The sequence below is a fragment of the Penicillium soppii genome (assembly GCF_028829465.1).
Source record: "Penicillium soppii strain IBT 18220 chromosome Unknown utg000006l, whole genome shotgun sequence".
Lineage (NCBI taxonomy): Eukaryota > Fungi > Ascomycota > Eurotiomycetes > Eurotiales > Aspergillaceae > Penicillium > Penicillium soppii.
This window is the reverse complement of record NW_026643236.1, coordinates 381,746-398,402: the sequence shown is the minus strand read 5'-3', so window position 1 is coordinate 398,402 and position 16,657 is coordinate 381,746. Positions and strand designations below refer to the sequence as shown.

Sequence of the window (16,657 nt, the reverse complement as noted above, 5' to 3'; positions counted from 1 at the left end):
CAGGCAATACGGAGGCAAGCTATATATCTAGACAAGCCATGGTGTGTGTGAGCTCTATAAAAGTGGGAATTATTACACGTGTCTTCCATCGCAAATCACAAACGCAAAGAGAAGGAGTGGGAAAGAGAAGAAAGCGCGCTTAGATAGGCATGGAGAATCTACACTTAGTCTCAAAGTTTGTGTACGAATGTGACCAAAACAAGCGGGGATCACGAGCTTGCAAATCAGGCAAAAATTGCTCGGGGCGGGCTATATTGGCGTGTCTTAGCGAATGAGAGTGAGACCACAAGGTCGTTCAGCCAAAACGGATTGTCCTCGCTCGGTGAACAGAGGACTAACAAATCGGTATCTGTATGCAAGGCTACATGCGAGGTCATTGATCGTTATATTGCCGTTAAAAATGAAGTTCCACAGCATGATTTTACTGGTGCTGGTCTTCTCGCTGCGATGGAGGAGAAGAACTTGCTCACAGCACTTGTTATTCTCACCCGTCTACCATCTAGGATAGATAGCAAAACGAAAGGAGAAGCCCGTTGCATGGCGACGAGGTATGGATGGGCCAAAATGGTTCTTACTTGGCTCGAATTACATGGCGAGGCGGATTTTCAAGACACAGTCGGAAAAAAGCCATTGTTCTACGCGGCACGAAATCGGAGGGTCAGCGTCGTCAAAGAATTAACTGACTAGGGAATCTACCCAAATACAAAAGACATCCATTGCATGACACCGTTATCATATGCATCACAAGCAGGTTCTGACGAAATAATTGAGCTCTTGTCAAGAAAAATACGTGTCTTTCCAGACCAAAGAGACAACCAACAACAAACGCCCTTAAGTTTAGACGATGAGAATAGACATGAGGCCGTTATCAATCGACTTCTCTACGCCAGGGTGGACCCGGACGCGAAGGATGACAATGGGCGCACGCCACTAGGATGGGCCGCGGAGGTCAGGCATGAGGTGATTTTTAAATATCTTCTCGAAACCGGGGTCGATCCGGACGCGAAGGATGACGATGGGCACACGCCGCTGTGGAGGGTGGAACTAATGGGGCACAAAAGCATCATGAACCTAGTGCTGGAAGCAATGAAGCAGAAAACTCCGGATTGCTAGATGCCTGCAATCATTGCCGCATAATGTGGCAACTGGGACTAACGAATGTCTGAAACTATCCGTTAGCACTGGAGCCAAGCTTGGGGAGGAAACATCAGGAACAGAAAGAAAGTATGCGGACGAGAACTATCCATTGGAATAAAAAAAGGAGGAGACTTGTATGAAACTATTGAGAACGAAGCCAAATAGTCTCAATACGGTCAGTTCTTTGTGCTACTACTGTTGTGTGTAGTGGCATTTGAATCAGCACAAGTAATTACGTGGTTGATCAGATCACATGTGAAAAGGGTGATTTCCAGGAACTTGGACATTTGCCATCATCAACTTTCGACAAAACATGACGAAACATCAGTATATCAATAAATCAATTCCACATGCTCTTTCTAAACATTTTAACCATTTTTAACTCAATGAAATTATATCATCATGAAATCTAAGGAACCAAAACAATCCACTGAACTTGCGCAGATCAACTCAACAGGGTCAACACTACTCCCACGTCCAGTCGCATCTCTGATATCCTTGATTACCCAGTCAACTTCACTATCTTTACGATTGGGAACATTCTTCGGCGGAGCTGCCCTAGATGGCGCGCGTGCCACTACTCTCACTAGCCTGGAACTAAGCAGGGCCTTGGTAGAGGGGATCTTGACAAGGGCAGGACGCGATGTCGCGATTCGAAGTGGTGATGAACACGGTAGAGCAGAGGCAGAGACTCTCCTTGAGCGAAGTGTAACTGATCCTGTTCATTATCCTGACTGTCTTGCCCAGATGACTAACTCCGCATAGCTGGCAACGTTACACACAACTGTGACCTCGGCATCTTTTTTCGCTGCGGCAACATTCCACTTCTCGTCTACTACATTGTCTTCGATTTCCAATCTTTCGCAGGCACTATTATCTACTTTGGATGCAATTTTAGGGTCCACTGAGTCATCCAGGGCCATCGCGGCCATCATCACGCTCATTCGGCGCGAGTTTAGATCCATTGAACCGGGTACAAATATCAAGAATATCGGTGTCGGAGATCTACTCGTTGGGTCTCTGGGCTTTGCACTACTGCAGCGGTGGGGAAAGAAGAATACTGAACGCCATCTGCGCCAGAATGGTGGAGACGAGGTCGTTTGGGATGTCGTTATCTTAGACAGCGGTGCAAGGGCAGATGTAATCGGGTCCCATCAGCTGCAGTTCGCTGACCGCGGAAATGAGGCAGTTGTGGAACCCTGCAGTGCGTCCTTTGTGATGCCTGGTAATGGTGAAGAAACATTCGATGCAGTCAGGCGCTCAGACTCCACCGATACACTGGGCCATCGTCTTTCACTTCCCTTGGATGGTCAGCAGCAGGTATCTGATGAGGATGTCCGCGATTATATTATGAGCCAGTTGCCTCAGGGCTGCCATGCATCCATTAGATCAGAAGTCCTCACGGCGCGAACGATCACGGTCGATATCTATGATGATGATATGGCAGAGATCGCACCGCCGCCAGGGACGAAGATGATTGAGGAACGATTCCACCATGGTCATAATTATGGAGATACAGTCATGATTGACGGTCAGCGACGATTTCCGCGACAAACAGTGGTGTTCAGAACAGCTTTCAACAAATCCGAAAGCACTCAGTTACGACCGCACGACGTTCCTGGTATTGCTCCCGTGCCTGAGCCCGGCCATCACAATCGAGTACTGCTGAACAGTCACTTGCCTGACAGCCCAGCAGAGTCCTATCATGGCCGGTCGCGTTCACATTCTGGTGTAAATAATGCCGACAAGCTCGAAGGGACGACCGACTCACCCAAGGAAGCTCCAAGGCCTGGTTTCAGTAAAGGCTCAGTTAGCAGGGTTTCGCAAAAGGTCAAGCCATCCATCTCAGAAGCAAATGAAACGAAGCGACCACCACCATCATCACAAAGGAAGTCTATCAAACAACCCGGGCCATCCGGGATTTCTGCTCCCCGTCTGCCGCCCAGGCCTATGAAGGGGACTGCCGCTGTGAAGGAAGCAACTGCACGAGAAGTTTCCACTAAACCTGAGCTCAAGAAGAGACAAACCGAACCTCCAAATTTTCGGCCAGCAACCCCTCTCCCGAATCGAGGTTTACGGAGATCGCCCTACCCGAACTCTTCTCAGAAACATTCGCCCCAATCGCAAAAGCACACTCCGTCCCATGATATACATTCCCCAAAGGGCCCACGAGGGCATTTTGCAATGAGGCATAATAGTCAAGAGTCGCTCCTCACTCAAACAGATGCTTTCATATCACGCCGCGGTGCTGACCTCCGTTCTGGATCGCCTGCCGCGTCTCGGACTCACGTTCGCAGTAGCAGCTCTTTGTCTATAACAAGATCGGAGGCGGATGGCAGGGTATCAGCAAGCGACAACCGACCCGATTCGTCGGCTCTACATCGAAGATCTCATTCATACACCCCCAGCCTATATTCCCTGGCAACTGCAGGCTCCGAGACATCACTGCTACTCGCGCACCGGCCTCGCAAAAGTACCTACGGAGACACGGAAACCATCCAAGCTCTCAATCGCGATGGCATCGTTCCGGGAATATTCCCCGAGAGGCACTTCGTTCAGAACATCAGGCGATTCTGTCGCTTTTCATCGGCCTCATATGGCTCCAATGCACTCAAAGTCATGGGTGTACCAAGAGATCCCAAAAGCCTGCCGAGCACCACATCAGATGGCCACGCGCACAGCGCATTCTCAGAAAACGCTGGCCTCCCATCCTCCACAATTTTGCTGTCATCCTTCGTCGACCCAGCAGGTGGCTCGAACTCAGCCGGGGAGACAGAAACAGGCTTCCCACTCGTCCATTATCTCTCCATAGACCACGACTCCAAAGCCATCGTCCTCACCCTCCGAGGAACATGGGGCTTCGAAGATATACTCACAGACATGACCTGCGACTACGACGATCTCGAATGGCAAGGCAAATCCTGGAAAGTCCACAAAGGTATGCACGCCTCCGCAAAGCGCCTCCTAGAAGGCGGTGGCGGTAGAGTCATGATCACCCTCCGCGCTGCACTCGAAGAATTCCAAGACTACGGCATCGTGCTATGCGGACACTCCCTCGGCGGCGGCGTTGCTGCCCTCCTGGCAACAATGATCTCAGAGCCAAATCCATCCCAATCAGGGACATCTTTCATAACATCATCCTACCGTCCAAGCCTCCTACAAGACCCATCCAAAAGCACAACAACCCCCCAATCAAGCTACACCCTCCCCGCCAACCGCCCAATCCATGTCTACGCCTACGGCCCCCCAGCCGTAATGTCCCCCTTCCTGCGCCTCGCCACCAGAGGTCTAATCACAACCATCGTCAACGGCTCAGACATCGTCCCGTGTCTCTCTCTCGGGATCCTCCAAGACATGCACACCGCTTCAGTCTCATTCAGAGACTCCTCCGGCGCAAAATCACACATCCGCCAACGTCTCGGCGACTCCCTCCGCCAGAGCATCATTCACAAATTCTACGTCAACCAGCCCCCGCTGGTCGTCAATGCGGGCGATGGTGTGGGCGAGGATGCGTGGGCGTGGAAAACACTTAAATTGCTGCGTGAGGAGATGCGCGCGCCGAAGCTCATGCCGCCGGGTGAGGTCTTTGTTGTTGAGACTATGCGTGTCTTGCAGCGCGATGCTTTTACCATGTCTGATCTTGTTGATGGGGGGAGGCTGGGGAGGCCTGCTACGAGGGTGCAGTTGATATTTGTTAGGGATGTTGCGGCTTGGTTTGGGGAATTGAGGTTTGCTGGAGGTATGTTGAGTGATCATAACCCCGCGAGGTATGAGACTAGTCTTGCGGCTTTGGTGAGGGGGGTTTTGGATGAGTAGGGTCAGTGCTTGGGTATATTTGTGGTGGTTCGTTATTTACATTGATGATTTTATGACATTTAAGGTTTGGTATGTTTGCAGATAACTAGATAGAGAAGACTGAGATTCGATACAATTGATGGGTCTGCATGCTAGACATGCCTAGGCCGGAGCGATTCGTAAAATATTGTAGATCGTTTATCTCGGTGTGATTTACGGGCGAATTGGCCATCGGAGGTCGCCGCGGGAAATTGGGGGTCTGGAGATCTTCTCAGGAGACCTTGATTTGCATTGTAGATCCCAAGCTGAATACGAACTCTCCTACTGAGCATTGAGCAAATGACTCCCATCGTATGATTTGGGAAGTCTTAGTGTAGTTCCTATGCAACACATGTCTGCTCAATTTTCCATTCTTGAATGGAAAAAAAATCATGTGGCAAAGTACATGCTAAAACGAAAATCTACAATTACAATGTCTTATACCAAATACAAAGGAGCACACAACCGTAGTCATAGAATATACATTTCTCATCGTAACTGTATGAACCGACCCATCTAAGTGGGAAACAAAGACCATCCAGGGTATCACGGACACACAACGCCAAACAAAAGAAACAGCAGAAACCTTTTTCACAAAAAAAATACATTAAACAGGCAGGTAACGCCAGCGCTCAAACCACCAATGCGGTGGCAGCCGCCGGTCGACCAGAGTGGCAGCCGCGCTCGTGGCGCTTCATGTTGCTGCGCACAGAGAAGGCCTTGCCGCAGCCGGTGTGCGTGCAGCGGAAGGGCTTCTCGCCTGTGTGGCTGTGCGAGTGGATGCGCAGCGAGGAGGGCCGCGAGAATGCTTTGTGGCAGGTGCGGCAGATGTAGCGGTCGTGGTTTTGTTGGTAGGGGGTTGTGGTTGAGGGGGGAAGTAGTGGTGGTGTTGCCAGGCTGGGGTCACTGGGGAGATCAGGGCTGAGGAGTGGGAGAGCGAGTGCGAGTGCGAGTGCGAGTGCGAGTGGGTTGGTTGCTGTGGGACTTGCACAGACGGCATTTGGGGTGCTGGGGCTGGTGTTGAGGGTGCGAAAGTAGATGTTGTTGGTGGGCGGGTGTAGTAGATTGCTTGTTGGGGGGCATCGATGGGAGATGTGTAGGATGAGACACTTGGTGCGGGGGAGGCGTATGGTGCTGAGTGTTGGATGTGGATGGAGCCATTGCTGGAGATGGAGGAGCGATGAGGGTGCTCCTTGAATGTCTCTGGTGATGCGCGGTTGTGGCCGTGGCCGGAGCCGGGACGCAATGGTGGTGTTGGGGGCAGTTCGTAGGACTGGACCCTGACGTGGCGTTCACCGATTGATGGTGAGAGACGCTGACGCTCTAGATGGTTTGTTAGTTGTTGGTGATTGATTTTGATATTGATAGGTTACTCACTGGCTGAGTGCTGGCCATCAGCACCCTCGAGGAGGGACGAAATTGAAGGCAGCGAGACCTTAGGCTCTTCGGCTGGTGGGGAGAGAGGCGCCGAACGCTTATAGTAGCTTGAGTCGACGGGAGTATATGATGGCTTGACAGCCGTGCTGGAGAGTAGGTTGGCGAGATCCATGATGTGTGGTGTTTGGGGAAGTCCAGATGTGTTTCAAATAATCAGCATATGAGGGACGACACGAGGTTTATAGTAGTTCTCTGATGATCGCCAGCGGACGATGCCGACTATAAGGTAAAATTACGATTTACGTTACCAATTATTTATTTAATTTAATTCATTTAATTGTTCGAATTTCTTTTTTCTTTTCTTTTTTATTCTTTGGGGATGAGACAGTCCGTTCCAAAGCTTAATTTAATTAATTTTTGATTTAAGTTTCCCGTTTGGGATTATAGAAAGGCAAATTGTAAGGGGGAAAAAAAAAAATTTCATTGAACCGAATAAATGCTAAAATGTGAAAATAAAGAAAAATTAAAAAGCAAATTTAACCTGAAAATATCTTTTCGGAGATTAACGTGGGGAATGACGATTTGCCCACGCGAAAAGCCGCGCACAAGGAAACCCTGGTGAACCTATCAGCCTTGCGGGATGTGCAGCCACTAAACCCAATTTGGGAGGCCGGAAAGACCCCGTTGGATGATTTCACCTCGGCTACGGTTAGTGCAGATCCTCTGAATCTTGCTTACCTGTCACATCCGCCCCATAAACGGTTGTACGATCAGATTCTAGTGTGATCGGCGAATTGATTTAGCAGATATCTTCTGATAGAAAAGAATATTATAGTCTCGAGAAATGACCTACCTTTTTTGTGATACATCAATAATGACACCTTGATATGAATGAAAAACCCGGGGATGACACGGTTCAGGAGATCATTCTGTCGCGTGGCTATGGGGAAAACGGCGCAGAAATCCAAAAGGGAAGGTCACAAAGGATCAGACTAACCCGTTTTGGGCTACACCTCCGGGAAATCATATTTGCTCTACATATACGGAGTAGATGATGCTTACATATCCCGTCCTTCACAATTTAGAACAATGTCCAATGTATGCATTAAATTAATTACCCATTTAAGATTGTTAATATGTCGGGTGTTCAAAGGGCGGCTCTAAGCGCGGGCGAGACTACGATGTGAATCCCAGCCAACGGTACCCATGGGCCCGGGCTCTCGCTTACACGAACCTTACGGAGCGCAGGAGACACGGTGAGAGGTACAATGTATGCAGGGAGCAAAACTTGATTTATTTGATTATTTTCTTTTTGTTCTATTTGACTTTTGAGAGCATATGGTACGTTTACGGTTTGTCTCTGCAGAATAGGTCACCGATCGTGGATCTTTGAGTAAAAACAATGGGGGACTGGAGAAAGTAAAAACGATTATTTCGGCAATTGGGGGATTCATCACTGATTCAAGAAGGTGACAAGGCCCGAGTCGATCCAAGACCCTGCTCCTGAAGATCATTCCTATGGAGTTCCTCGCTACCAGCCAAAACGGTCGTTGAAATGGATTTTGATCGGCGTTCTGGAACATTACTCCTGTTTACTACAGTGGACTGGAGTTTCCTATTAGTACTTATTACCGTTTCGGACAGGACCGTGCACGACTTCTGCACGGGCGTTGATATTGATTGGTGAAGGCAGATCCACAATGCCTCGTGGAAGCGAGATCCACTTATGCCTTTAACCCTTTTAGCTGGGATCGCCGGTGACAGTCGGGAATTATAGCGAATTTGGACGGTCTATATCATATATACTATCTACAATATATATTAACTCTTAGCCTGATATCTAACATACTATGAAAAACATTGATGCGCCTCATTTTCGTGACGTATTCCCACATCCTCTCTCTATATCGTATTGAGGCATATAATACTAGTAATCTAGAATGGCTCGAGCGTGAGGATCGCCCGCGCGGATCATGGATGATCAGCCCCTTCATTGGTGTCGGCACTTGGTACGGATCGTCTATCCTCAACGGAGCCTGGCTCACGGTCTTAGTATTCCGTGGGCAGTGATTGGGCGTCCCTTGGTTCTGCTCAGGGTAAATGGTTATTCCACTCTAGATTCAACTTTGGTTGAGCTGGTAAATAGGATGGTCATCGCTGTGAGACACGAATCCTGGCTGGAGAGTTTGGGGGAGAAAATCTTACCTCGAGTAGAGATTCCCATCTCAGAGGCCTTTCCCGCTTTGAACTCAGATTTTGTGTTTTTCTTTTCTCCGATGAAACCGGGAAATACGTGATCCGCAGCCTTTTTTTACGTTTGCGGATTTTTTTACGTTTGCTGGAAATGTTAATTCGAATGTTAATGTCTCCCCGGGAATGAGATATCAAATTTTACTGTCTCCTATGAACTACGGAGCCTCTTCATACACCTGCCACGTACGCACTCTCCATTCCTAGTCAACAATCAATAGTTCAATTCCAACTGAACCGAGGTATTTCCATCCAAGAGTGATCGAGCTATCCTATTTTGGCTATAGATCCGGGTAAGCAACGGACTCAGCCGTGATCGCTGATCGCTTCTAGTATTTCCCGGGGCACTGGGCCCATGCCACGCGACTTCACCCCTTTTTTCCCATGGGCCACAACCTTGCCCCGGTCAAAGTAATGGTCGCAAATCAGTGGGGCTTATACGGATTTCCAGCCACACGAGGAACCTTGATCTCCTCAGTGCAGTGCAGAGTCTAAGATGTGATAGAGACATGCACGGATTGTGGACTATACGCTCTATACGATGTGCCTTGACTGGTTGCCTTTTAGCGAACACATGGCACCTGCATGAGCCATGCGACTTTTGTATGTGGTATATCACATTCATATTTGTTTCATGAAAACTATAATTAAAATTAAAAATTAAAAATTAAAATCTAAATCTAAAAAGGTTTTGGTCTACACTCATGACGAAAGACCGGCTTCTCAAAGTTATACTGTTTTGGGTCAAAACACTGTAATTTACATATTCACATCGAAACTTCGGGAAAGAGCCCCCGTAAATCTCTTGGGTAAATCACCGTAGAGCCGGAAATTCTAAGTCCAACCTTGTTTACGCCGATCGGGATTGGTAGATCCGATCTTACGCTTGTCCTACTTGGGAAGGTGCTTCTATTGGACGCCGAAAAGTGCATGCATATGCAATATGCAATATGCATCCTGCAGTATGATATGTTGTATGGTCTTTTTCGACTCCTGATTTCACGTGGCATCAAGCCCTAATCTGGCATCAAGCCCGATGCACCTGTCTGCGACCGATGGGATATCCGCATGATGATCTTCCCGCTGCAGTAGTATGTTTGCTTTTTCTTTTTAATTTTTCCCTCATTTTAGGTTTCTGATTTAAGATTGAAGTAACACATTCAAATACGAAGGCTAATAATGATATTCCTGGAAACATCCATATTCTGCTTCTCAACATTAACTTAGATCTTAAATCTCTAATTTAGGACCTGATATCTAACCTCCTTCCTTTTTGAAATAGATCGGTGGATCAACGAAGATCCAACTTCAGGGGATAACCGCTGGCCATAGCTCCCACCCACTGACTCAGCCCATGATCGCCCGCCATCGCTAAGCGATGTCCAGTTTGGGAATGCCTCCGATGCAGCCCTCCACGTAATATAGATACTATCTACGCGTTGACTTCTTATTATTTTGGCCCCATGTACTCCGTACCCATGTCATACTTAATATTAATGCATTTTATCGGCATATTGGTCGGTATCTAGATTAGATTGAATGATTGCCTGCAATGTTGATTATTGATTTTAATGTCTATTTTTATTTTAGTGATATACTGCATGTAACTGTTCCTTCAGGATCTACTACAACGTACATACACGTTGTACATGAATTTGTTGCTACATCATGTCTTTGATTTTATTCGCCCCCTTAAAATGGTAGGGAGAAAAAGGCAACTGGTACACCGTATATCGATGATGGTTCCAATAGACCCTGATCGTATGTTTCGTATACGCTGTACCCGAACCCGAGACTGAAAATCAGGAGCAAAGAAAAAGTAATTCTATAAAAGTATCAAAAGCAAAAATAAGACCCTTAATCACCTGCTACAACCAGCCTTCCAAACGAGTGATCGACGGCGATCGCTACAGTCTGACAACAAAGCGGCAGATCTAACAGCAGGAAGGGGGTAAATCACGTCCACGGAGCCCGGACCGAAGGACTCATTAATAATTCAGGGCTATTTGTTGCTACCGAGTAATAGTACTAGGCTGGTTTTAATTGGCACCCGTTGATGGTACCAAAGCCATGCCTAGGCGAGAGGCGGTTGGGACTCGGCATGTCTTAAGTCCGTGAAACAACGACCTGTTCGTCGAGGGCGAGCCGATCACAAATGAGAATGCTTGCCGGGATCCTACCGACTACGCTATTTCCTCTTTAAGTATAAACCCCGTGTGTGATCGGCCGTGGGGCTGGCGCATGGCATTTGCGCTAACCACATGTACAATTTCTTCCGGGCGAACTGGCCCTTGGGTTCTATATTTCTTTTGCCTTGGAGAACATGGAGTCTGCCCCATGTCTTGTCTTCGATGCCTATTTTAGGGAGGTGTTTTCGAAGCTATCGTCATCTTGTCATAGATCTTGTTGTTCTTGTTTGCTATTACCCCCCTTATTTTCCAATCTCTTCAAATCGCTAGATCGACATTCTAGACCTTGACCTCCTGTAACTGTCGTATCTGGTATATATGATCGGCGCTCCATTCACTCCACTTGAGCTGTGAAACATCCGAGAAACATTCCTGCCGCAGACCCATGAAACTATCCGCGCCTCGGAGGTATGAAGCTCATGTACCCAAATTCAGATATACTCCCGGGCATAGTCTTCGAGGTGGTTTGATAGTCCCTTAATAGTCAATTTACTAATGCTGACAATATATAGCATCGAACTTCCAAGTTTTTACCCTCCGGAAGAAGGGATATATTAAAGTTTGGTGTTTGATTGCTTTGATTAATGTGCATCCCTTCGCAATCCACTGAAAATATTATTTATTTCTTACTAGTATATCACCTTCTTAACTGAAATCGTATGAAAGACATGAAGAGACTCTACAGTGACCCCTGAACTGTTTCTTTTGAAGCTATTCAAGTAGCAACCGCCAAAACAAAAAACGACGATCGCTCCCTCCTATCCATGTGCTTGTCAATTAGGCGCTCCCTCACCTTAGGCGTAAGGTGTCAAATAACAAATTCCATACAGATTAGGATTCAGGATTTAATTTAGTGTGATCGAAGAACTATCTGAATCTGTTAAAACTGAGTTATGACGCTATATATATTACCAAACAAAGCATAGTTGAAGAAGTAATAGGCAAATATGACTGTATAATAACTAAGCAGCAACTGTAACTCAATATCACCAATTACAATTAGATTAGTTCATTCCATTCTGCGACCGGCATTGACAAATCCAGCTCGATGTCATTATACTGTTCCCCGTAAGGTTTTATGATGTCCTCTACCTTATCCAAAATCACAATCGACCGCGGCATTTCCTCGATGCCATGATCTGCGTCGACAATTTTGCGCCTCTTCCTTTCTAAGAATACGTTCACTTGCATCCATGGCTCCACAGGGTTGCCATTCTTGTTCAAAGCATCCTTCTTTGGAAAAATTAGCACGCTAAACGTCAGAATTCTCAGTCACTCCCAGCTGACTCAGTATCACTCACCCGAGACACGATAACGCTACAAGACTGTTTCTCTCGTCATTTATCTCGTCGTGCGTCGCCTAGTTTAGCGTTTCTGTGTTTGTGAGTCTCATGTATGTTGCAGCCACCGTCAAGAGTGCTACGCATACCTCTATCTGCTCTGCGTGGTCATGTTCTAGTTCCTGATTCGCTCGCAATAACAGCGTGTACGCCAAATCTTTGCTTGCCATGCTTTCTCTCTATCGGCTTTGCTCTCCGTGTTCATTTTGAGTTTTTGTGGAAGCCGGCAATGTACAACTTCCAAGGGTAATTTAGGGCTAAGAATAAATATTCAGGATGGTGATAAAGGACAGAGCAATGATTTTCGAGATATTGGGCTCTTGTTAGAATGGGAAGATGCGTAAGAGATCTGTAGTAACTTTAGGAGTGAGAGCTATGATATAGCTTGGAATCACAATGGTTTTATAAACATTCTGCGGCTAAATGAAACTTGGTTGACAAGGCCTTATTCGTGTATGGAAAAGAGATTCCTTTTATGACTTATCGTTTTGCCAACGATGCACACTTAGTAAGAGCTCTATAGTGTCTTATACTTACATCATATAGCGCGTTTCTAGTATCTGAAGAGGGGCAGGGACTGATCATCTTTCAACATTCGCCGGCCCATAGTTACAGAGATGGTTGTATAATAACCCAGCAGCAACTGTAACTCGACGTCACCAATCATGGTAATCCAATCTGTTCGTTGCACCCCACCATCCGGATGATTGGCTCTCCACACTCATCGCATTCAGCTCTTTCCCATCAAATTCTTCCCCGTAAGGAACTACCATTTCATTTTAATTGTCCATAAAGCCCCACGACGGCAATTCCATGATGCTATTATTCACATCCACAATTTTCCGCCCTTTAGCTTTCAAAATACATTCAGTTCCATGCATGCCGCCACATATTTGTCATTTTCGTCCCACCACAAACCCTTTTTTTCCTCCAACGAGCCCATGCCAATCGTCAGCCTTCTTCTCAGATAATCCCAGCTGACTTCTTATCATCCGCCCGAGACACGACATCACAAGAAGGCCATCTATCGAGAATTTTCCATGTGAAAGGTCCATGTATGTATAAGCCACCCTCATTAGTGCGCCGCATACCTTTCTCCGCCTTGTCCGGTTGTTCTCCCATTGCTTGAACGTCTGCTTTACCACCTACCATGTCAAATTCCGCCCTTTGCTCTCAGTGGTTATTTTAGAGTCTGGGTGGGAGTGCTCACCATGCGACGTCCATAGAGGGTTGAGAGGTGAGAAGAGTGCCTCGGAGATCTCCCTCCGGTTATCTTGCAATTCCTAGTATGCTCGTTGTAGCGGTTTCCATGCCATGGACTTTGGTCCCAATATTGCCTTGCGGTGACTTCATTCTCTGTGTCAGTTTCGAGTGTTTGTGGAAGTGTTAGTTCCACGGCGGAGTGAGAGTTAAGGATACATATTTTCAATAGTGATAGAGGGCAAATCAATGATGAAGAAATAGTGGGCTTTTTATAGTAGGATGATTCGTAGGGAATATATGTCGCAACTGTAGGAGTTAGTTTTTCAACATAGCTTGGAATCACAGGGCTTTTGTAATTATTCTGCGGCTGAATGAATCTTTACTTTAGGGCCTTGTGGATGAAAAAGAAGTCTCTTTCGTGACTTATCGTAATAGGAGCTCTAATTTAGGAAGTGTGGGTTCTCTATAGAATATGTTTGGCTATAGGCTTTGGTTGATTTATATAGTTTGCCATGAAACATATTCCTTATTGTTTTGCCAACGAGGCACACACAGTAAATCCAAAGCTAGGAACTGTGCTGGTTTTATATAGAATAGGGTTGGCTATAGGCTACAAACTAACTATAGGTTATGGTTAAACCACATAATTTATTGGCTAACCTTTAGTATAGGACCTTTCGTATAGAGCGCGGTCTTTCTATAGTAAAATGGATAATTTAAGATTAACTTGAGAAGCTACATATAGTGCAAATAAGGACACATTATTACAATTTATTCGCAATGATTTCACGTTTTGTAGTTGCATCATTTGGCGCGTCTTCCAAAGTATGTTAAGAAAATCAGGAGCGGTGACGGCTGACGGCGGTTACTGACCTGCCTAATCAGGCTCCTAACTCACTACCAGCCTCTTCTGCCCTTAACTGATGACATCCCCATTTATCTATCTATCCGATAAAATCCAGCTTCGGATCGGATATCGTTAATATATTGTCCCAACCGTTGAGACACAATTCTTCCGGGTCCTAATCCCTGCTCGCTGACTCAAGATTATGTGATCTCTCGATCCACAAAGGTGCACATTATTCGTGCATAGACTCTACGTACATCAACCGCCATTGGAATGGTGCATTATATGCACGTATAGGGGTTGCTTTAGAGCCCCCCCCCCCCCTCCCCCCACCACACACACCGAGGGGGAAGAGGGGCAGGGTCTGATCATCTTTCAACATTCGCCGGCCTCCAACAACTCGCCCACATATACAAATGCATACGAGAAGCGATCAATGCTCACCGCACTGATCGCCACATGTACGATCGTGTAATTGGAGACTTCAATGCCAATAATACCCGCATCCAGCTCTGTGCGGAATTGCTTGCATACACGTACATAGAATTTCGATGTGCACGCGGTGATCATCAAGTCAGCATCCACAAAAATGGGCAAGGGAAATTCCCTGTTTACATACAGCGTCGTCTCCAATACCATGTATGTAGTATCGGTAGTCGGCGTTGGGCGTATATGAGTGGTTTTATGTGTGCGCTAACGGTAGATCCCAGCCGATCGACCGGTGAATTCCACACTCGTGTTTCATGTCGGCAATTGATTCTTCCATCGTGCGGGGATTGGATGTTCGTCTTTGATACTCGTTTTGGAATGGTATAGCCGTTCATTGAGATCATCGTTTGCAAGCATCATCCCGTACGGCTCTGGTTTGGTAGAGTAGTATAGCAGTAGATCATCCTACCGTTGCATTCCGGTTTCTGTGTGCGTTGGCAAAAATACATCCTTGTTAGCCCTTGCGCCGTCCGAACTTTTGTGTCCAACTCTGCATTTTATGTAGCATATATTATTGGATCCGGGCCCAGGTTGGGTCCCATTGACGTGGGTAGGTATCGGGTGTATTGCGCCGCGCTATAGGCGCATCAGAGCCCTAATCGAGTAATATAATTCGGGTGGAGAGGCTTGCATTATATTACACGATACATATGTACAATATTGTAACCAACTGGTTGCTATAGATAGTAGTTATACCATGTACCTAGGTAGGACTCAATAACAAGTCCTGCATAATTAGTCTGCAAAGCAACAATGTAATACGTTGACAAACTTCCAAGTCACCAGGTCGGCCAGATCTGAATTTTTACCCCTGTGGCCGAGATTGTGCGACCACCGTGCGACGTTGGGATCTGAACTCTGTAAACTTTTTACGGCGCATCGCTTACAACGTACTCCGTAGTTACCCCGTAAACTGTACATAGTATGTCATTTCGTTTCACTCTGGTTTTCTTTGTTCCTGGAGGATATCTCCGAGACCCCTACGCCACGTTTATTGGGGGCCGTTTAATCATGAGGATCAAGCAACTAGTGACCAGTGCGTTCTCGGATCTGACTAGGGGGGCCGTGCAGGATTTGTCTCTCCAAGCGCCCTAGGGTGCATTTATTGAAACATGATGTATCGCTGTTCTACAGGTAAGATGCAGAGGATATCACACCTTCGGACCTTTTATTCGGATATTTTCTTTTATAGAAGCAAACAAAACACTTCAAGAAAAATAAGAAAATAGTAAAATAAAAAGGTCCACGCGTCGGGAGACGTTTACCCTAGTGTCTTCCCTAGTCGTCTCCCCGAATTTAGGGTATCATGAGGGCCGTGTGGCGGTGACCATAGCATTAGCGCTGGGGGGTTGGGGACTATTTGGGGGCTCAAAGTCAAACCGAAAACGGAAAACGAACAAAAAAAAGAAAAGAAAGAAAAGAATAAAAAGATGATGTATACAAACATATTCCTTACCACATGGCTACGTATCGTAGAATATTGAGCCAATAGCCTCAAAGCCAAAGCATAATTTGATCAGCCCTAGCCAAGGACGTGCCTATTTAGTACTACATATTGTATGCAGTAGACCGGATAGATTGCGCCACATGAGAGACGGACAAATCCCGAAAGAGACAAAGACCCAAAAGCCAGACGATTTAGAGTTGGTCTTAGCGAGAGAAATGCACAATATTGAAAAGTCATTGGCCTTCAATCCTCCGATGTCGATGATCTGCGACGGAAACGCCCGTCGATCTGAGCTCTCTCTCTTTCATTGCACGAGGCCCTTTTCATTATCAACTAACGCAAGTTACCGCAAGCGATGTGAGCCGATGTTGATTCTTTTCTCGTTTTGTTTAGTATTCCGATCTATTGCATGGATGTGAATCCTTTTCCATCTGACAGAACTTTCCATGGAATATTACCTAGGTAGTCAATAAACTCAGTACCTCCCTAGTCAATAATGGGCAGTTGGTGGGTGGGGGATCAGCCCACTCTTTTTTTGTCTTTC

General features: G+C 46.5%; 4 protein-coding genes across 4 annotated transcripts; 2 read left to right on the top strand and 2 right to left on the bottom strand.

The window, feature by feature from the left end:
* Positions 1-447: 447 nt before the first annotated feature.
* Positions 448-1,113, top strand: N7529_007514 (ankyrin repeat domain-containing protein; the record flags this gene model as incomplete). The annotated part of the gene is made up of 2 exons (XM_057243041.1): positions 448-548; positions 837-1,113. 2 exons carry the CDS (start codon positions 448-450, stop codon positions 1,111-1,113), a joined length of 378 nt encoding a protein of 125 aa, XP_057094579.1.
* A 426-nt stretch (positions 1,114-1,539) lies between these two features.
* Positions 1,540-4,953, top strand: N7529_007513 (lipase family protein; the record flags this gene model as incomplete). The annotated part of the gene is made up of 2 exons (XM_057243040.1): positions 1,540-1,845; positions 1,903-4,953. 2 exons carry the CDS (start codon positions 1,540-1,542, stop codon positions 4,951-4,953), a joined length of 3,357 nt encoding a protein of 1,118 aa, XP_057094578.1.
* A 650-nt stretch (positions 4,954-5,603) lies between these two features.
* N7529_007512 (C2H2-type zinc finger protein) lies at positions 5,604-6,520 on the bottom strand (the record flags this gene model as incomplete). The annotated part of the gene is given in 3 exon segments (XM_057243039.1): positions 5,604-5,955; positions 5,967-6,294; positions 6,349-6,520. 3 exon segments carry the CDS (start codon positions 6,518-6,520, stop codon positions 5,604-5,606), a joined length of 852 nt encoding a protein of 283 aa, XP_057094577.1.
* A 5,266-nt stretch (positions 6,521-11,786) lies between these two features.
* On the bottom strand, positions 11,787-12,297 carry N7529_007511 (uncharacterized protein; the record flags this gene model as incomplete). Its single annotated transcript, XM_057243038.1, has 2 exons — positions 11,787-12,020; positions 12,217-12,297. The coding sequence occupies 2 exons, from the start codon at positions 12,295-12,297 to the stop codon at positions 11,787-11,789; spliced, it is 315 nt and encodes a 104-aa protein (XP_057094576.1).
* Positions 12,298-16,657: the final 4,360 nt, after the last annotated feature.